We start from the raw sequence: 22,992 nt of genomic DNA on the forward strand, positions 1-22,992 counted from the left end.
GCTCAGTTGAAATGAACACTCATTGAATGCATTGGAGTATACCATAAGAATAAACATTCATTACTGTTTGTTCCCATTATTGTTTTGTTCCTGACTTGGAGATTGCACATTGCAGTGCTGTGAGAAAACAAAAGGGGAAATTTGGATAGCCAATGTTTTGTCCCTTCATAGTGTAAAGCTGATTCTGTCAGATCTTAACCAATGACCATACTTTCTCTAGTATATCAGGTGACATATTGAATCATGGCAATAAAATATGTTTCCCCTAGCTCTTAGGTATTTTGATTTGAAACATCGGGTTTGAACTTTCTTTTTTTTTTAATGTTTATTTTTGAGAGAGAGAGAGAGAGAGAGAGAGAGAGAGAGAGAGAACCTGTGTGAGAGGGGAGGGGCAGAGAGAAAAGAAGAGAGAAAAGTCCAAGAAGGCTCTGTGCTGACAAGCACAATGCAGGGCTTGAACTCCCTAATTGTGAGATCATGACCTGAGCCCAAATCAAGAGCAGGTTAACCGAATGAGCCACCCAGGTGTCCCAAAACAGGGAGTTTGAAATCATTTTCTTGATTTCTATAAAAGTTTTAATGGAACTTCAGAAGACATAAAACAAAAGATTGTTGACACGTTGTCCAGGCACAAAATAGACTTTACACATCTATGCGCATATTCATAGACAGTGCAAATGTAAATTTTGGAAAAGTCAATCCAGCCTATAAACTTCTTACCTACTAAATGTCCTGTATACCTTGTACACAAGGTAAGGAGATGTGGTTTGCTTACTATGATAATGAAGTTTCATAATGAAACTTTTTGGTCATTTTTCAGTTCCCTCAAAATGGGCAGAGGTGTTTTTTTTTCCTTTTCTTCTTTTTTTTTAAATTTTCTAGAAAGGGAAGGAGACAATCTCCTAAGACATGTACCTACAAGGTGGATATCATTGCTGCTGGCCACAGAGAAGACATGAGAATAGTGGCCTTCTATAAAATCATATTTTCAAAGTGTGGGACAAGAAGAATGTCTTTCCCTAATTTCCCTAATGACATTCCCTAAGAATGTCTTATATGACAGATAAGAATGAAGAAAAAGATTATAATAAAACAAATTTTTATGACGTTTCTCCAAAGCTACTGAACTCTGAAAAAGCTATAAGGAACCGAGAAAAAGATAGACTGACTCCATTTGAGTTGCATGAATTTCTGTGTAGGGGATTTAAGATTTCCACCCCCCCCCCCCAAAAAAAAGTCACCAGAAAGGGCAATCAAGTTAAATAGGACTTTCTCATTCCCTTATTAAAACCTTTATTATTATTTGGAAACCAATCTTGATTTCATAAAGTAAAGTCACCTCACTGCTTTAAAACCATTATCCTTGATAGTGTTTTACATTATTTAACAACCAGTGTGCTTGGAAGTGTTTAAAAATGATGAATATTTTGAACACGGAGATGAATTCACAGATGCAAAAGAACTGATTGACAAACAGCTGGTCTACCAAAAGAAGCTTCTAGATACAAAGTGGAAGGGCATATTTAGAGAGATGAGAACTAATTCCTACAAGTCTAAAAACCTATTAGGTAAAGATATTAAATAAAATCCTTTGTATTCTATGCTCAATATTTTTCTTGAAGGTTTTATTTTTAAGTAATCTCTACACCTAATGTGGGGCTTGAACTCATAACCCCAAGATCAAGAGTTTTATGCTCTACCAACTCAGTCAGGCACCCCTAGGCTCAACATTTCTGTTGAGAAGATATTTAGTTTGATGTCATCACATTAGATAAAACATAATACTAGGAATGTATGTAATATGGGCTTGGTAAGAGCAGAACCATAGGTCAAAGTGAATTTTACTTCTGACTTTATTCAATTTTAATTCTCAAAAAGAAAAAAAAGACAGAAAAAGAAAGAAACATGTCAGAGCTATTTCTATTAAATATGAGTGATCTCTCTCTCTCTCTCTCAAAAATAAATATAATTTTTTTAAGGGAGTGCCTGGGTGACTCAGACGGTTAACGTCGACTTCAGTTCAGGTCATGACCTCACAGTTTGTGGTTCTGAGCCCCACGTCAGGCTCTGTGCTGTGTCTCCTCCTCTCTCTGCCCATCCCTACTCACACTCTGTATGTGTGTCTTTCTCTCTCAAAAATAAACATAAAAAATTTTAAAAAATATGAGTCATATCTGTTTAATTATGTACTAACTTTTTGAAGTCTCACACTTACATATCTTAAAAATACACAATAACATAGTCCCAAAATTTAAATATCCAATAAAATTCACAGTATCAGAGGACAGAAAGACACATATAAAATGTTTTATAGTTTTTCACACTTATTAGCCCTACTATTAATTAGTGTTAAAAACTATTAATGTCATTATTCAGTAGCAATAACACAGATGTACATAATTACTCATTAAATATTAAGTATATTTTTGATCTGGTAGTGCTGTTTCTCAACGAGCTCTCCAAAAAGTTGCTCACTCTGGTGGCCAACTACTCCATGCTCTTAACAACTTCACCAACAGTGGAGAGAACCACAGATCCTCTCCTATATTCCTTTTCTGACCAATTTTACTAAGTTCCTTAGAAATGGACAGGGCCAGGCTTTCAAAGGTGAAAACTTCCTTAAAATATCTTTTGAATGCAATGATTAAATCTAACAGTTTTATTAACACGGTTTGCCAGTGATTATTCAGCAAATTTCCTAATTCTCATACAAAATGGGTAATCTCTACTAAGATTGTTTCCATTAACACACACACACACACACACACACACACACACACAATTTTTGAAACTACATCTTAAAGGGGTTAGATGATATGGAATATCATAGAGGAGCTGAAGAACAATGAAAGGAAACAATGGAATAGCCAGACTTGAATTACGCAGATATGTTCATTGTTATATATGTATCATTCTTCACATCCAGTAATTTCCTTCTGCATGTAAGCAAAGATAAATTCACCACAATAAGAAAGAAAAGTTTTAAAATAGAAACAAATCAACTTAGGTTTAAAAGAGAAAGTAATTTTGCATGACTAGATCATGAAAACCATACAGATAGAAACTACACCAAACCCTAAATATCTACTAAAATTTTGGTAGATTCATGCTAAGAATATTCCTTGTATGCCTGCTATACTTCAGGTACTAAATAAAACAGAATGTAGATATAAACACTCAGATACACACACACACGTGCACACCTCTTATTTTTACTCCATTATTCCATTTTCATTTGATTTTCTTAACTAAAGCAATTTCAGGAGAAAGAAAAACAGGATAGTAACTAGGCTTTCTTTTTTCCACTCTCATGAATAAATTTATTGCATTTTAAACAGAATAGGGGTTTTCCAGATAATAACCCTGGGGACAATTACCACATAGGCCTATAGACAATAACTTGAGCTAACATTAAATTTTACAAAATTAACATCTTAAAAGTTCTATGAACTGGTAGTTAAACCAGTAAGCAAGCGACCATAGAAAACCTTTAAATAGTAATGCTTACACTATAAGGATACATGTAGTAAACTGGCAATTCTTTGAATTGTCTATAACAAGTTAGGAAAAGTGGTTCAGTTCAGCCATATCTTTGTTCAAATGCTTTTCAAATCTCATTTATACAAGTAGACCTAGTTGCCTACCTTAGAAAGCTATATAAATAACTATTCTGGAAAACCTAGCCTAATTCCTCTGGAGTCCAATAGTTCTCTAGCTTTATCACTTTATTTACTACACACAATGGAATGAAATAGGCTAGGCAAAAAGAAGAACAATCGCTGAATAGTCTCAATGTTAGAAAAGAAAGTAAAATTTTGTGATCTGGAACAAATAGAATACAGTTAGTAAACACATCAACTAGTTCTAACGAAGAACAGTATAAGCAATTGAGGATATTTTTAGGACATTAGAATGGAGAAGGTTTTTATGCTTAGTTTATTTGCTTGGTTGGTTGATTATACCTCCTTAAGCATGGGAAAATTGTGTAAGTAAAGTCATTATATTTAAAAGAATTTAAAAAAATAATTCTTTCAGTTAGTCAGTGCCAAAAATTGTTGCACGAATGAAGAAGAGACACAATCAATAAAAAAGATTATGTATTGATTGTATTAGTATTGATTTATAATTTCACTTAGATGGAATTTGGGAGTGCTGATAGTGCAGGAATTGACAATGTCCGTCTAACCAATGCTTTGAAGGGCTGGAAAGTTATATGCAGTTATGATAATATCTTGCTGCAGATCTAGTATTGGCTATTTCATTGTAAAAAAAAGAATCTGTCACTTCAAAAATTGATGCAAAGCACTGGCCTTCACTCTTCTCTTTTTTAGGGAAAACTTAGCTGTGCAGGGGTATATAAAAATCATTATAATTTATTAGAAATAAAACTAAATATTTGGGTCTTGACAGCTAAGTATTCCCAGGCTCAAGAGCTCAAGGGTTTGGAGGTCAGGCAAGCATATAGTGAATTAAAAAATATTTTAAGTGGGGCATCTGGGTGTCTCAGTTGGCTAAGCGTCTGTCTTTGGCACAGGTCATGGCCTCACAGTTCATGAGTTCAAGCCCCACATCAGACTCTCTGCTAGCTCTCTGCTGGCCCTCTGGCTGTCGGCATGGAGCCCACTTCGGATCCTCTGTTCCCCTCTCTCTCTGCCCTTCCCCTGCTGGTTCTCTTTCTCTCAATAAATAAATAAACTTAAAAAACTTTTCAGTAAAGTTTATAATTCTCAACATGATTTTAATATTTTTTTATTCAATCCCTAAAATAATCCTGAGATAATGTTAGAAAAAATTACTAGTCTTATGTAACTGATTTAATAGTAGGAACAGGAAGTTCAAATGATTTGCCTGAGAACAAGAAGCAATTTCCTTTGAACGGGAATCATGACTCTAAGTCTCCTGATTTTTAATTCTCGTTCTAAGTTCTCTTCAGATTATAAAGCGGGCAAATAAATTATGATGATAATACCTATTGTGGTATTGTGAGCTAAATGAAACAATGTATGTAGACATTAGAGACATGATATCCATGATATCCTATCACTATAGGATATGGTGCCCTTTCTGAGAGGGGAAGTCCTCACCCAATCTCCAGCTTTGGAATCTCCATAAACTTGATTACTTATCTTTTTTTTATGTTTATTTATCTTTGTGGGGGGAGGGGCAGAGAGAGAGAGACACACAGAATGTGAGGCAGGCTCCAGGCTCTGAACTGTCAACACAGAGCCCAATGTGGGGCTTGAACACACGAACTGTGAGACCATGTGGGACACTTAACAAACTGAGCCACCCAGGCACACCTTCATTACTTATTTCTTATAAAATATTTCTCACTAGAACTGCAGATGAATCTCCAGTTCCTATTCTTAGTCAAGCTTATTTACTAAAGATGATAAAGAACCTAAAAATTGTAAGTATGAGGATCCACTCTGGGTATGAGAAGACCACAGGTCTCTTTTCTACTTAAAAATTCCACTACAACCCAGAACTAAAACAGAGAGAGCATTATTAGTACTCTTAAAAATACAAATTTTACTGAAAAAATATACTTTAAAACCACAAAAACCTAGGCTCGTTTCATGCTACTTCAACCCTGTCTCTCTCATTTTGCTTAAACAGTTATGTGCCTTCATCTAGAACATATTCCTTGACACTTCAAGGACAAGTTAAAGCTTGTTCTGATGTGTTTCCATAGCATCCCGTACCACAATGATAAGACACTTCTCACGAAATTCTGATTTTAGTGATTACTTATCTGTATTACTAATTAGACCATAAGCTTTGCCTCTCACAAAGACAATCATCAACTACTTGAGAAACAAATAAAGGGTACAGTAAACACATTACAATTTTTAAAATGAGATTAATAAAATCAAGTTTTCAAATATATTTCAACAGATTCCTCTTAGTTACAAAAAGTTCAATGTCCTATTCAATGTTCTAATAAGGGGCCTCTTGATACAAGAGGAAGGATATATAGCATTGCCCACAGGGTTTTCTTGCCAAAAATGTTTAACCCAAATCTAATTATGAGAAAATAATCAGAAAGATTGAAATTGTGGAACATCCTACAGGACAAATGGCCTGGATTCTACGAAATGTTCTTTTCCTGAAAGACAAAAACAGGTAGGAAAACTTCTACATTAAATAAGGCTAAATAGATGTGGCAATTAAAGGCAAAGTGTGATTCTTAATTGGGACCTACATGGAAAATCAAAGGCTATAAAGGACATTATTAGAAGTATTGGAAAAAATTGTAATGGCTTCTGTACTAGAGGGTAGTACTTTATCAATGTTGAATTTCCTGTGTGCATTTATGGAACAGACAGAATGTCTGTGTTCTTAAAACGTGTATGCTGGAAGACTTAGGAATTAAGTATTATAAAGTCAGTAATTTACTTTTGAAAAATCAAACAATACTGCTAAATATATATGCATACATACACATAAAAGTCAGAGTCAAATGCAGCAAAAATTTAAATGTAAATTCAGAAAAATGGTGTATAAATTTATTGTATATTTGTTGTTTATTGTACCATTCTTTCAACTTTTAAAAATCATTTATTGGGGTGCCTGGGTGGCGCAGTCGGTTAAGCCAGGTGACCGACTTCAGCCAGGTCACGATCTTGCGGTCCGTGAGTTCGAGCCCCGCATCGGGCTCTGGGCTGATGGCTCAGAGCCTGGAGCCTGTTTCCGATTCTGTGTCTCCCTCTCTCTCTGCCCCTCCCCCGTTCATGCTCTGTCTCTCTCTGTCCCAAAAATAAATAAACGTTGAAAAAAAAATTTAAAAAAAAACATTTATTTATTTATTTTGAGAGAGAAAGAGAGAGAGAGAGAGAGAGAGAGAGAGAGATAGAATGAATGAGGGAAGGAACAAACAGAGAGGGAAAGAGAGGAAATCCCAAGCAGGCTTCAGGCTCAGCACAGAGCCTGGTATAGGGCTCCATCCCACAAACCATGAGGAAACGACTGGGCTGAGATCAAGAGTCAGACATTTACCTGACTGAGCCACCCAGGTCCCCTTCAACTCTTTAATAAAAGTTCTATAAAAAGACTAGAGAAAAAAGTGATAGAAGAATTTTTAACAAGGGCACCTGAGTGGTTCAGTCTGTTAAGTGTCCAATTCTTGATCTTGGCTCAGGTAATGATCCGGGTTTCTGTGTTAGAGCCCCGTGTTGGGCTCTGTGCTGATGGCATTCTCTCTCTCCCTCTCTGTCTGCCCCTCCCCCTCTTGTGTTCTTTCTCTCAAAATAAATAAATAAACTTAAAGAAAAAAGACAGAAGAATTTTTAATGGTTTATTTTTCTTCAAATCCATAATTTCAGCTATTCTCTCTCTATAAATAGCTAATTTTGTTTTTTTTATTTAAAAAAATTTTTTTAACGTTTATTTATTTTTGAGAAGAGAGAGACAGAGTATAAGCGGGGGAGGAGAGAGAAAGAGGGAGACACAGAATCCGAAACAGGCTCCAGGCTCCCAGCTGTCAGCACAGAGCCAGATGTGGGGCTCAAACTCACAGACCTTGAGATCATGACCTGAGTGGAAGTCGGACGCTTAACCGACTGAGCCGCCCAGGCGCCCCAATAAATAGCCAATTTTGGATGTACCTGCTCCTTTCACAAACTTAAGAAGTTTGACACTGGCCAGTTGCCAATTCCTCTTCTCAAACGCATATGCAAAAAAGTATCCTCCTTGCTATCACCAGATAGGTTACCTTTCTTCTTTTCCTCCCTATCCTGTACAGAGATAGAGGGAAGACTCCATAAAACTTTCCTCTTCTAATAATTTCCCCCTTTTAGAGCAACTTCATCAGAAGTCACACAAAAAAGACTGTAGGCAATTGATGATCCAGTGTAGATTAGAGGGAAGTGACAGGGAGACAGCACTCTTCATTCCTTATTTATGCAAAGGAGCATTAGAGTTGAGGTCATGTGGTACTCTGGGAGCCATGGTGGTGAGAAGAAAATTCTCCCTTCACACTCACTCATATTTTGAAATATCTCCCTTGCCTACTGCTCACAGTGATGTGAAATCGTAAATATTCTCTCTGACCTAGGAAATTAAAGGATGTGTGTTTGCAAGTGTCTGGTACAGAGGGAGGGGTGTAGGTCACTGAGGAAGGTGGTGCTGTCGTTCTTTTATTAACTAAAAGGGATGTGTTGCTTCTTGGACAAATTAACTTAGACAAATTAATGCCTAGACAAAAATGTAATGAGTTCTAGAAAATCACAAATTGGTACAGACTTAGTTCTAGGTAAGTTGGACTTCAGACTAAATATAGTAACTGATTTCAAGGAACTTAAAATTCAGAGGAGCTAAAAGAGACACAGAGATAAGCTATCTTGCAAAGTATATATTTCTCAGTGTAAAAACTAACCCACACTTTAAGGAAGTATATATAATATTTAAGGTCTGGGTATGGCTGAAGTTTCGTATGTATTTCAAACTTGTAGATATAAGCCATTTAATATATTACTTATATAACATATGCTCAAAACTCTCCTGCAGCTTTCCATTGTACTTTGAGTAAAACCTGCACCCAAATTCATTCTGAGGTCCTATAAAACCTTCGATTCTAGACCCTTTGGCTTTTTCCACTAATGTACTTTCTCTCTTACTCTTTCCACTCCCACTACACTGTTCTTCTTGAAGCTCCTCAAACACATCAGAATCACCCTTGGTTCAGGATATTGTTCTTGTCCCATGTACCTGGAACAGTGTTTCCCCAGATGATCTGCATGGCTGACTCTTTCATCTCTCTGCCCTTAATACCACACTAGTGTATAGTGAGACAGGTAGACAATAAAACAGCATACTAGCCAAGAAATAATTTCAAATTTTAATAAACCTATGAAGGAAATACATCATTATAAAATGGTTCACTACGAAAATCCAAGAATAATTCTTGGTTCCAAAAAGGTTGTCAATTTTTTAATATAAAGTTACTATTCAAGATAAGTAATATAACAAAGTCTTACATGTTTGACCATTTTCTTTTTTGTGGAATATCCCGTATTTGGAAGGTATTCAACCTGTCAGCTTCTAGTTTTTTTTTTCTTTAAATAAACACATAGTTTAAAGTACTATATGCCAATTATGATTTTTAATCTCTACTGCTCCCTCAGTCCCATCATCCTATATTGAGTGGTAAAATTAAAAAAATAAAAAAATGTATATGGTAAAATTTAAAAAATGAGCATAAAAATTTGGTAATAGAAGTATATAGCCTTAAATATCATAAACTAAGCATTTTATTTTTCACTAATAAAATCATTGCTTAAATTCAAAATAATTTTTATTTTGGCATTTAAAGAATAAATAAAAATACTCTTTTTAAAAAAATAAGTACTTTCCTTCAGGAGCAACCATTGAAACTTGCAACATAAAACTATCTATTTTCTTCGAGCCTAGTAAAAGTTTAACTATAAAATATTTGACACAGAATCTATGATATGAAACTAAAGTTTTCTAAATTGTCACTATTTTGAATCACTACCAAATAAAGAAATAAATGCAATGATTTCAAACAGCAAAATCAATGCTTATACTTGGACTGGAATGAAGTTGGGGTGGGGACAATACACAAAACACAGAAGAAACATCAAACTAAGGAAAGTAAAGACTTTTAAAAATAATAAAAATCAATATTGAGTTGAACTGACAGGAAAAAGTTTTTTTTTTAATTTTTTGTTATTCTTTATTTATTTTCAACATTTATATATTTTTGAGAGAGAGAGCCTCCCCCTAGTGGGGAAGGGGCAGAGAGAGAGGGAGACAGAAGATCCAAAGCAGGCTCTGCACAGACAGCAGCGCGCTCCATGTGAGCTCCAACCATGAGTCTGTGACCTGAGCCGAAGTTGACACTCAACCAACTGAGCCACCCAGGTGCCCCGGAAGGTTTTGTTTTTTGTTTTTTGTTTTTTTTAATCTCTCAAAGAATTACAATGTGAGTCGAGGAAGGAGCTAGAGGTGATATAAATGGTCAACCTTATTTTAAAGCATTTATTACAATCTTATTAAAGAATAGACCATAGATAATAGAAGCAAACTCACAAATAATTAACCAGCAAGATTGCCACCCTATGGTAGAAGCAGCTCCTTCCTTTTTTAACCTGCCTCAATTGACCCAGCTATTGTTGAAGAAACCACAGACCCCCAAATGGCATCACTTAGGCTAAATCACCAAACTGGGGCTTAATACCTAACCCCAATTGCAGTTTCAACCTACCCTAAGAAATGTAACTCTTAGCCAGTCAGGAATTTTCTGGCTAGTACCCATGAGGTAATCTCTCACATAGGCCCTCTACCACCCCCACCCCCCACCCCCCAAAGGTGAGGTCATTACACCTGAATAGATCCATGCCCTTCCCCCAAGGGAAGGTGACCTTGCCTGAAACAGTCCTTTACTTTATTTTGCTAATAGCTTCCGTGTCCTCTCCTCTCCTATAAAAGCCTTGTATTTTGTACAAATCATCAGATTTCCTCTCTACTTGTTAGATGGGACACTACCTGATTCATGAATCGCTTATTAAGGCCAATTAGATATTCAGACTTACTCAGTTGACTGTTTCTTCTTTAAAAATACAAAATCGGGGTGCCTGGGTGGCTCAGTCAGTTAAGCGTCCAACTCTTGATTTTGGCTAAGATCATTATCTCACAGCTGTGAGATCTAGCCCCTTGGTGGTGAGATCGAGTCCCTTGTAGGGCTCCAATTTGGGTGAGCTGGGCATGGAGGCTGCTTAACACTCTCTCTCACTCTCTCACTTTGACTCTCCCCCACTCTCTCAAGAAAAAAAATAATATGAAATCTCTCTTACCACCCCATTCAAAAATCAGTGTTAGCCCTTCTTTCCCTTGATAAATTATGACTTGATAAACTACAAAGTGTAGGTCAGTGAACTGTTTTGCCTTATTTATTCCTCAGAGTATTTGGTGGGGGGTGGGTAGGGTAATCTGAAATTTTAAATAGTGTGGACAGGGTGAGCCTCTTTAAAAGGTGACAGTGAAATAGAGACTTAAAGGAGTTGAGGAAGTTGGCTATGTGGCTGTTTGGGGGGTAAGAGGAGGGGGCGGACTTTCAGGTCTAACTAATGATACCTGATGTGTTTGTGGAAGGCAAGGAGGTCTGTGAAGCCAAGTGAGAAAGAGGCAGAGTAGTAGGAAAAAAGGTCAAGAGATGCTAAAGAGGCCAGAATTTGGGATTTGCTCTTATTGAGATAAGGAGTCATTCAAATTCAACCAAGGATATGAAGTACATGATTTGCATTTTGAAGGGATTACAGAACTGATTTTTGAGAATGAATCAGACAAGAGTGAGGTCTGACTCACATTTTAAGAGTACCCCTCTGGCAACTATACTGAGAATAAATTTAAGAGGGGGCATGGAGGGAAGCAGGGAGACCAATGAAGGGTCTGTAACTAGAATCAGAAGGATAGATGACAGTGGCTGGAACCTAGGTGATAGTGATAAAGATGCTGAGAATCTGTCAGATCCTGGATCTTGCAGGATATGCTCATAGGGTGGGTGTGCAGTATGAACGAAGAAAAGAAACAAATCAAGGATGGTGCATGGCTTAGGGCTTGAACACCGGGAAGGGCAGAACTACACAGAAGTGTAGTTCTAGAATGGAGACACTTATTAGAAGCCTAAGTGGATATAATAAGTCAGCAGCTGAATCTAGGAGTCTGGAATTAAAAAAATGGAGATAGAAGTCTGGGAATCATACGATGTTTAAAGCCATATGAGTACATGAAATCATCTAGGGACAAAGAACAGATAACGCCTATTCTAGATCTAAGATTCCACTTGGGCCAGAGAAGCAATGAGAGGTCACAGAGATGAGGAGGGACCAGCAAAGGAATCTAAGAAGGACCAGCCACTGAGGAAGGAAAGAAACAAGAGGGAGGGGTATACCCAAGGTAAAATGAAGAAAGTGTTGCAAGAATGCGGTCAGTGCAAATTCTCCTCACGTTGCCTTACTAAATACATCCTATTCATCCTTCAGAACAGAATCATTTTTTGATAAACCTTTTCTGAGCAGCCCTGCCTTAATAAATGACCTTCCTCTGCATTATGAAATCACAGTGGAAATCTCATTTACAATACTTATCAAAATTATGACTGCACCTTCACTTCTCTTCCCTTGCCTACTTCCCTCTCCCCATCAAAAATGTGAGTTTCTTGATGGCCAGAAGCTTCCGTGGAATGCTGGAGCAAAAATTATCTCTGGCAGATGGGAAAGAGGAACTTACAATTACCGGGAGCTTCCCGTGTAGCAGCCAACATGTCAATACCTTTACTTAAGTGTTCAAAATGTTGATTTAAAAAAAAAGTTCCATATAAACAGCAAAGATAACATAGATGATAGGTAAGGGCAGCATGTATGGTGCACATGTGGAGTCAGGAAGGAATCGGGGTACCCATGCATCAGGGTACCACAGCTTAACGGCAACTGCTATGAGATTACTCAATTCCTCTTGCTCTCTTCCCAAGCTCATCAAACAAAACTACCCAATGTAATTTCGTTTCCTTCATATATTTTCCTGTGGAGTTAGAAAGTGACGGACAAGCGAACAACAAATATCTATTTCACTGGCTGCTGTATTTCTCACTGTGCACAGATAAATTGGTGTTCTATTTTAGAAATTAGTCTAATGTAAGTTTGGTTAGTGTATTTCTTTGGGACTTGTAGTGTTGTTCAAACTGCTTGTTTTCTGTTTTTCAAGTGCCAAAAGCATGCTGTGAGATCAAAATGACACTGACTGGCAATCATGAGACTATGGTACTGAAAACCAAGACATCTAGGGTGTCTGACTAACAGCTAAGGGAAAATATTTGGCATTTATATTATCTCTTGTTGACCTACAATAATTGTCATCGTCCGAATTCTTGCATAATGGATTGAGGAGATGTTGCTATACAAAGCCTTGAACAAAAAATGATATTTTTTTATTGTTTCAAATAAGATTCATTTTGTGTTTGAATCTATTCCCTAAATGGACAAATAGAATCCCAGAGCCACACTCACACATTTCAGGTTTAAATCTAACATTTGTTGGTATAGCCAGTCTTGCTTAAACTAGATCAATTTGTGACATTCTGACAAAATAGCGCATGTAGTCCTTTAAAGATCAAAATTTCAACTGTGCTGACACAGCTAAGGTAATTTACTTTCAAGATGCTAACAGGGTTTGGATTGGGTCTCCTTCTGGGATATCCATACTATCTCTAAATTCAACAGTGTCAAAGAATATTTTGGATGAAATCATTTGGAAAAATGACATCAAGTAGATAAAACCTTTGCCACAGTTTTTATCTTTGAAAACATGTTGTAGAGTAATCCTTCCTCTCTTTTTATTGACATCAGGGAGATGAGAAGAGAAACTGTAAGTATATACTTTCTTGGTACTAACCCATCAATCTCTATAACCAAGCTAATAAACTCTTTGTATTTTTATGTCCTAAGTATATCTGAAATTAAATCCTCTTCATGTTTCCTATGGAAGCCAACATCATGCCGGGAGGAGACTGATACAGCCAACTTAGCTATGTTTTTGACTTTGGAAACTACCTATCACCTGGATTTTTCCTTAGAATAGGGTTTTCTCGAATGGACAAAACTCACTGCATTATATTAGAATTTGCTAAGCCCTTTGCATTGCCAGGCATTTTTTATTGTGCTAATGGCTGTTTTCCCAAGAGTCATTTTGGCATATTTAATCCTATGCATAGCTTGTTAGTTTCCAACCTACCAGATCCTGGGGGTCCTAGTTTGTTTTGTTCATGAGATCTCATTTATTCATACAAAGTAAGAGCAGATGAGACTAAGGGGAATTTTATAAGCACAATTTTATTTTATAAGTGAACTTCAATTTTATAAACTATGTTGATAATAGAACAAAAAAAGGCTTCTTTGAATCATCCAGGAGGATATGGGTTGAACCATAGAGAGTTTCTGAATAGAATTACTAGAAAAGTGGAAAATCTTTGAGTAAGACTGGTCTGTGGAGTTAGGGCTTTTTACAATGGTATCCTGACCATATGCTTAGACATCTTTATTTTATGGTACATATCTTACCTTAACTTCCACATGTGCCATCAGTACTGCAAAATTGGTTAAGTGGTTACAAGAGCATGTAGTATGTGTCTTATTTGTGGTTAGGAGCCGACAGCCTTGTGTTGACCAGTAACCTGTCATTGTGCGCTTGGAATAGCTCCAAAATGAACAGTTAGGGTTGAAATTCTCCTCGGACTGCTACAGGGAAAAAAAAAATCAATAAAGTCAATAACTACTTTATGATCACGTAAATTAGATAGGCATTTTTATGTTTAACACAAGTTTATCCTCTGTTCCAACTTTTATGGAGATGTATACCAGTGTTTTTTGTTTTTTTTCTTTTTTTTAATATATGAAATTTATTGTCAAATTGGTTTCCATATAACACCCAGTGCTCATCCCAAAAGATGCCCTCTTCAATACCCATCACCCACCCTCCCCTTCCTCCCACCCCCCATCAACCCTTAGTTTGTTCTCAGTTTTTAAGAGTCTCTTATGCTTTGGCTCTCTCCCACTCTAACCTCTTTTTATTTTCCTTCCCCTCCCCCAAGGGTTTCTGTTAAGTTTCTCAGGATCCACATAAGAGTGAAAACATATGTATACCAGTGTTTTTAAAGTAAGTGGGCCTCATCAAGCCTAAGCAAATTCGAATATATGTTGTTTATTTCCTCTGAGTAGAGGTAAGTTTACTTTTTAAAAAATTAATATTGATGGAATACTAGTATCAATGTCTCAGAATGTCTTCAAATAATTTCAAAGTAGTGTACATTATAAAGAATTTAAACAATCAACTTCTGAAAACATGGTCTTCAGAAATCTTTGTTCAATTTACAATATAATCTTTCTACATACATAAAAATATACCTATGTACAAAGACATAATTACTTGTAACATCATATATGAAGTCATGCCCAATTCCACTAAATGTATTGCCAGCTCTTTTTAATTATGGAGACACATTTATAAATCCATCTACAAATATTTTTACCAGAAGCATTTACACATTAAAGAATTACTATCCTCCTTCATTTCTGAAAAAAAAATCACCACTATCATTTTATACATAATGAATTGCTTATCTGTTGAATAATAAGAAAAAAAATTGACAGAAAATTAATATACTTCATGTTCATGCTGTAACAAATACAAATAATGCACACAGCTAAATTTAACATGCTATTTTCTTACCTTAATATGTTTTACAGTGAACACCACAGGATCAGCTAAATAAACTTTATTGCTGAACTCTTTGTTTATTGCTGCTGTAATGACAGGGGAATTGACAATAACGGAATGATTGGTGGACATAGCCTCTGTTCCCAACTTCATGCTGGCATTCTCCGTGGACAAATAAGGACCCAAGTTGTTATACAGCACAAAGGCCACTCTGATTTCTCCTGAAAAAAATGTAAATGTGAATTATAAGTTGGGAAGAAACTCTGATTATTTTGTACATCCCATTTAACTTAGATAGTGCTAATTACATGATAATCAAATCCACACAGTACTTATTTACAACAAAATTAAACATTCATTTTAACTATAGTGCCAAGTCATTCATGAGAAAAGAAATGTCAAATGATGCTGAAAAAAATTACATTTTGGTATTTCAAAAGATGAATGCCAATCCCTACCTCACTCCATACTCAAAACTTAAAGACAGATCATAGACCTCAACATAAAAACCATGAAGTCTCTGGAACAAAATGTAGGATCTTTGTGATCTTGGAGTAGGCAAGGATGACTTGGATAGACCCAAAAATATTAACCATAAAAGAAAAAAAGTGGTAAACTGTATTTTGTGAAATTTAAAAATATGTCTATCAAAATATAGTATTAACAATAATATATATGAAACTCATGACTCTCTATAGCATTTCTGCTGATCAACACAAAAAGAATAAATAACGCATGAAAGTGGCAAAAGACATAAACATATATGTTAGAAAAATCATGAAACATTATCAACATCATTAATAATTATTGAAATAAAAATGAAGGAGCACATTTAGATACCATTTGATACCCACTGGAATTTTAAAAATCAAAATGACTGATCACACTAATATTTATAAAGATGTAGAACAACTGGAGCTCCTGGCCACTGCTGAGGCAAACGGAAAATGCTTCAACTATTTGGAAAATGGTGATTTCTTACAAAGTCAAACATCTACCCCTTCTAGATAAGTGAAAACATATATCGGCAAAGAAAAAAAAAACTTGTATAAGATTGTTAATAGCATTCTTATTCATAATACTCCCCCAATGGAAATAACACAAAAATATATCAATAGACAAATAAATGATGGAATATTAATATAATGCATTATACTATGCATCAATAAAGAATGCCTGATAGAGCAAAGAACAAACTACTATTAGAGCATGATGACAGAATCCCCGAAATATTACGTTCAGTTAAAGAATACAGACATTAAAGAGTACATTCTATCTGATTCCAGTTGTATGAAGTCTAAGAACAGGCAAAATCTGTCTATAGAGACAAGAGTGAGAAGAGAGTAGTTTCATCAGATGGGGAGAAAGGGTAAGAAGACTGAAAGGGGTAATAATTTCTAGGTAATAGAAGAGATTTGTACCTTATTTTATGTAATATGACAGAAGAAATACAATTATCAAATTCATCAAGCTGCATACTTAAGCTATGTGCATTTTATTGTATGTAAATTTTATCTCAATTGCAATAAAACAAACAAAAATTCAAAATCCTTATCTGTCTTAAAAATTCAATTACCATGTTCTTTCAAGGTCACTTTCTCCATACATCCTTCCACCTCATCTTTTCCCTTATGACTATTTCTTTCCATGCAATCTTCTGTAAAATGAACCTTCTTTTAACATATTTTTTATCATATCATTTTCTTTTTTTTTATGTTTATTTTTGAGAGAGAGCGTGCATGCCAACAAGGGACAAGCATGCAACAGAGAGAGAGGAAAAGAGAGAATCCCCAGCAGGCTCTGTGCTGTCAGCGCAGAGCCCGATGTGGGGCCTGATATCATGAACACTGAGATCATGATCTGAGCTGAAATCAAGAGTTCAATGCTTAACTGACTGAGCCACCCAGGTACCCCCACATGGATTTGTTTCTTAAATCAATCCCTACGTCTCCCTTCCAGTATGAATTCATATCAGTTCACCAAGTGCCAGGCACTATCCTGACTACTTTGGTTACTAAGATGAGGGTATCTCCATCCTTATCCCTGAATCTTAGAGTCAAGTGAGAATAAAAACAAATAAATTTTAATATATTTCTTTTGAGGAAGGAGAAGGCTGTGCAACATCTACACTGTGCTCCCATGTTTGGAAACTTCTCTACTATTAGGGATTTATAGACACAGAATGGATGTATATCTATTTTCCCAGCCTGTCTTGCAAAGAGCAAGACAGCTAGATGGGCAACTTAGCTAGATGCCTTCCATCAGATGCACTAGTCTCTGACTTTGGATAAGGAGCTGGTGACACAGGGAAGCAGGAGTGGAGCAGCACACAGCCTTCACTTGTGCTTCACCTGCGGCAGCAGTGACATCTCACAGCAATGATTCTGTGTGATGATACAGACTGCTGTCAGCCTCCTTGCTCTTGTATGTTTTCTGGGCCTGATTCTCTAGCATTCTCTGATTCCATGAAATATCTATTATCCTTTCAGTAATTCAGCAAAGAGATTATGATAAGAGCTCCATAAAGAAAAGGGGACTTCTTAAACTTCCAACCCATATCTGTTAACCCAGTATTTAGCAAACAACAGTAATTCATTAAATACTTCCGGTCTGTCATAACACAGCATTAAATTTTAGTTTTCTCTAGATCCAAAACAAAAATACTAAATTTTGCAAGGCTATATACTTAAGAACATCTATGTATTTTTCTTGTTGACAGTAACAACTTTTATTTTCACTGGTATATAACTGACTGATAATTCCTATCAATTTCCACCTGTGGGCCAGTGTCATATGCACATTTGCCTTGTTTTACCAATGCATTTGGTCACCTATAATTGTTACAGATTCTCCACTCCAAAATTAGTGCTTAAATGTGACCTAAAACATGCAAACACACACACACACACACACACACACACACACGCGCGCGCGCGCGCGTGCGCACACACACTCACATGCACACATTACTTTAGTAAATAAATGAGCACAAAACATAATATGACTAATATAGTCATATTTAAAAAAAAATTGTTTAATGTTTATTTATTATTGAGAAACACAGACACAGCATGAGCATGGGAGGAGCAGAGAGAAGGCGAGACACAGAATCCGAAGCAGGCTCCAGGCTCTGAGCTGTCAGCACAGAGCTGGACACAGGACTTGAACTCACAAATCGCTAGATCATGACCTGACCCGAAGTCAGACACTTAACTGACTGAGCCACCCAGGTATCCCCTGATATAGTCATATTTTAATTGTCATTAGCTTTATATCTGAAAGCTCACACACTTACTTGATAAATTCTTAGAAGTTTATCCATGTGCCAAGCACTAGGTTTACATCAGTGAACAGGTAAGAAAAGGTCCCTGTTCTCATGGAGCTTACTGTCTAGAGGGCAAGTCAGATGATAGATGGGCAACTTAAAAAGAATAATAATAAAGTTTCATATAATAGTAAGTAAATAACTGCTATGCATAGTAAGTGAATAACTACTATGAATAGTAAGTGAATAACTGCTATGAAAACGTATTGGCATAAAATGGTTAATAGGAAAAGAGCAATTATGAAAAAGTAATGCCAAAATGCCCAAATGATAAATGGATAAAAAGATGTGGTATGTATGTATGTATGTATGTGTATATTACCCAGCTATAATTTGATGGAATATTACCCAGCCATCAAAAAGAATGAAATCTTGCCATTTGCAATGACATGGATGGAGCTTGAATGTATTATGCCAAGCAAAATAAGTCAGAGAAAGACAAATACCATATGATTTCACTCACATGTGGAAATTAAAAAATAAAACAGGGGAGCCTGGGTGGCTCAGTCGGTTAAGCATCCAATGTCAGATCAGGTCATGATCTCTGAGCTCTTGCTCAGGCCTGGAGCCTGGAGCCTGCTACAGATTCTGTGTCTTCCTCTCTCTCTGCCCCTCTCCCACTCACAGTCTGTCTCTCTCTCCCTCAAGAATAAATAAGCATTAAAAAATAATAAAAGAAAAAATAAAAGAAAACAGATAAATATAAGGGAGAGAAAAAACGAGAGAGAGCGAGCAAGGGAAACAAATCATAAGAGACTCAATGATAGAAAACAAACTGAGGGTTGATGAAGGGAGTTGGGGGGGATGTGCTAGGTGGGTGATGGGTTTTAAGGAGGGCGCCACTTGTTATGATGAGCACTGGGTGTTATATGTAAGCAATGCACCACTGAATTCTACTCTTGAAACCAATATTTCACTGTATGCTAACTATAATTTGAATTAAAATTTGAAAAAAAATTAAATTTTAAAAAAGGAAAGAGTGGTAGACCCTCAGGGAGACAGAGAAAAACTTCCCTTCCTAAAGAGGCAAGATTTATACTGAGCAGTAAATGATAGAGAAGCTTCTAAGTAAAAAAAATGTATAAATTGCATTCTAGGAAGAAAATCAAAATGCAAAAATCATACACAGAAATACTCTTGGTATTCAAAAAACAGAATCACGACTAGACAAGAGAATCCTTGTGCACTGTTGGTGGGGATATAAATTGGTGCAGCCATTATGGAAAACACTATGGAAGCCCCCTCCCCACCCCCCCTGCCAATGAAAAATAGATCTACCATATGATCCAGTAATTACACTTCTGGGCTTTTACCTGAAGGAAACAAAAACACTAACTCAAAAAGATCTCTGTACTCCACATTCATTGCAGCATTATTTATAAGAGCTAAGACATGTAAACAACCTAAGTGTCCATTGATGAATGAATGGGTAAAGAAAATGAAATATTATTCAGCCATTAAAAAGAATGAAATCTTGTCATTTGTGATAAAATATGTCAGATAGGGAAAGACAAATACTGTATGATCTCACATATAGGTGGAATCTTAAAAATAACAAAACAAACAAAGTAAATTCATAGAAACAGAGAACAGACTGGTGGTTGCCACAGGCAGGGGGTTGGTGGGTAGGCAAAATGGGTGAAAAAGGTCAAAAAGTACAAACTTCCAGTTATAAAATAAATGTCGTCATGGGGATATAATATATAGCATTGTGACCACGGTGAATAATACTGTATTTTATATTTTGAAAGTAGCTAAGAGGGTAAATCTCAGAAGTTCTCATCACAAGAAAAAATGTTATAACTATATGTGGCGATAAATACACTTATTAAACTATACTTATTGTTGTGATAGTTTCACACTAGATACAAATATCGAATCATTGTATTGTATACCTGAAACTAATATAAAGTTATATGTCACTCATATCTCAATTAAAAAAAAGAATCAAGAATAGACTGGATCATAGACAGCATGTGAAAAACAGACATAAAATGGGGCAGATGAGGCAGGAAAAAGGGGATGAGCCCATGGTGTCCTAGTGAAATTATCTGATTTCATTCTGAGTGTAACTGGAAGAGAACTGGTCAGATTTACATTTCAGGAAGATCCCTTTGTCAACAGGATATCCTATTGGGGGGTGGAAAGAGTGGAGGGAGGGAAACCAGTTAGAAAGCTAATGTAGAAATATGACTTTGCTCCACAGAAAATCTGATTGCTGCCTCAAAATTCACATAGTCAGATTAGCAATAGAACAATTTATATGCTTAGTCTTATAACATTTCCAACACTTAAAAAATAATTGTGTTCAGCTGACAACAGCCATATTTTGTTTTTCTTGGTATTATTCTTTTTTTTTTTTTAACCCCTCACCCGACACTATGAAACACCAGCTCTGAGTTGGTTGCTACAACCTGAGGCCATCTTCCCATTATCACCTAATAGGTCAGAGGATCTCACTTAGTTTGTAAAAAGAATGGTTTTTAGGGGTGCCTGGGTGGCTCAGTCGGTTAAGCAATGGAGTCTTGGTTTCTGCTCAGGTCATGATCTCAGAGTTTTGTGGGTTCGAGCCCCATGTTGGGCTCTGCACTGACAGTGTGGAGGAGACTGCTTGGGACTCTCTCTCTCCCTCCCTTTCAGCCCTTTGCACACTCACACTGTCTCTGTCTCTCTCAAAATAAATCAATAAACTTAAAAAAAAAAAAAAGAAAATGAATGTTTTAAAAAATTCAATAGTAGTGAAAAGAATGATTTTAAAATTTAATACTAGTGACACTTGAGACATATTTTCTCTGGGTTTATTTTATATTTAAATTTTTTTTCACAGTTTAGTTCTCAGTGAGTTTAATTCTTTTTTTTTTATTTTTAAAAAAAATTTTTTTTTTCCAACGTTTTTATTTATTTTTGGGACAGAGAGAGACAGAGCATGAATGGGGGAGGGGCAGAGAGAGAGGGAGACACAGAATCGGAAACAGGCTCCAGGCTCCGAGCCATCAGCCCAGAGCCTGACGCGGGGCTCGAACCTCAGTGAGTTTAATTCTAATTACATTCAGTGAATTTACTCTAGTATTAAACTGACCTACATTTACCAATTCCTTTTCCTGAGGTCATCTTTTTTTTTTAAGTTTGTTTGTTTGTTTGTTTAGTTAGAGTGAGCGGGGGAGGGGCAGAGAGAAGGAGACAGAAGATCTGAAACAGGCTCTGTGCTGATAGACTGTGAGATCATGAACTGGAGCCGAAGTTGGAGGCTCAACTGACTGAGCCACCCAGGTACCCCCAAAGTCATCTTCTTACAGTTAAATTTTCTGTATGTGTTGCAAAGAAAAATCATAGAAACACTTTCAAAAATAAATGAATAAGGAAAAAAAGATGTACAATTTTAAAATTGGAATTAAAATTTCCATTAAAAATTTTATAAACTCAATCTGTCAACTCGGGGGGAGTTACTCCCTTGAAGAAAAAAGTCAGATATCTGGATTTTGTTGGTCATTAATTCTCCTCAGTTTCAAGTGTCTGACATTTTACTCGAACTGAAAAGGAACAGAACAATTTCCAAATCTGACTGAGAATTTTGTGGACACGTACATTGCAGTGTTGCTGGTGCAGAAGATAAGAGGAGAAAGACAATAGTTGAATGAGAGGAGAGCTTTTGGATAGCAGATATAAACTCCCAAGCCAAGAAACAAGGCATTGATGATAAGTTCAATTTCATCATGCTTAACAAACAAACGCTAACCTACCGTTTCGACCATTTTGTTTTAGAGTATTTGCGGAAAGCTGGATAGTGCTTCCATGACCCATGTTTTCTGGAAATTTTAGGTCTTCTAAGTTTCCTTCTGTGCTCAGCCTTGCAACTTCCAATTCTGTTAATGGAAAGAGTTATCAGTCTTCACTGAGAAATGCACCAAAGCTAAGATGATTTCCTAAATCACTAAAATATTTCTGAAATCAAAACACTGGAATTAATGTTCTATTAATTTATAGTAGTCAAAATTTATAGTACTTCAATGTTTCATTTAGAAAGTATTTCTTTAGTATTTTAAAGTAAAGCAAACCAAGCTATTAAAATCAGGTAAATAAGAATACAAATGTATCAATTATAAAGCCTAAAATTTAAAATTCAAGCTCAAATCCTTATACTTCATCATTTACATTAAGTTTACTTTCAAAATGTATCTTTATCTTGTGAATTAAGTAAAAATATTTTTACAATCTAGAGCTGCACTATGGTATCAAAATTGATGTGTCTTTAAATCTAATAAGCTTGAAACAGCTTTATCAAATCTTCTGAAATAAAACTGTCAGCTACATCCTTATGCACAATAAAAATAGATTTACACTCCTTATGAGCCAATAACACAATTACAAAAAATGGTTTTATCACCTTCACTTAAATGACTGATTTCTTTATAGTATATAATTCAGAGACATTC

At 36.0% G+C, this 22,992-nt stretch overlaps 1 protein-coding gene across 12 annotated transcripts in view; it reads right to left on the bottom strand.

The window, feature by feature from the left end:
* ADGRL3 (adhesion G protein-coupled receptor L3) overlaps positions 1-22,992 on the bottom strand; it is an 828,952-nt gene that overhangs the window by 106,724 nt on the left and 699,236 nt on the right. For all 12 annotated transcript variants that reach the window (XR_007151634.1, XM_047856547.1, XM_047856545.1 and 9 more), the window contains 3 exons: positions 22,300-22,422; positions 15,247-15,455; positions 14,079-14,255 (listed from right to left, as the gene is read on the bottom strand). Coding sequence is in view for 11 of the 12 variants with exons in the window: in XM_047856547.1 (XP_047712503.1) it covers positions 14,079-14,255; positions 15,247-15,455; positions 22,300-22,422 (509 nt within the window). In the remaining variant the exon portion in view is untranslated. The remainder of the gene's footprint in view (positions 1-14,078; positions 14,256-15,246; positions 15,456-22,299; positions 22,423-22,992) is intronic.

This window comes from Prionailurus viverrinus, chromosome B1, assembly GCF_022837055.1.
Source record: "Prionailurus viverrinus isolate Anna chromosome B1, UM_Priviv_1.0, whole genome shotgun sequence".
In the NCBI taxonomy this organism is placed as follows: domain Eukaryota; kingdom Metazoa; phylum Chordata; class Mammalia; order Carnivora; family Felidae; genus Prionailurus; species Prionailurus viverrinus.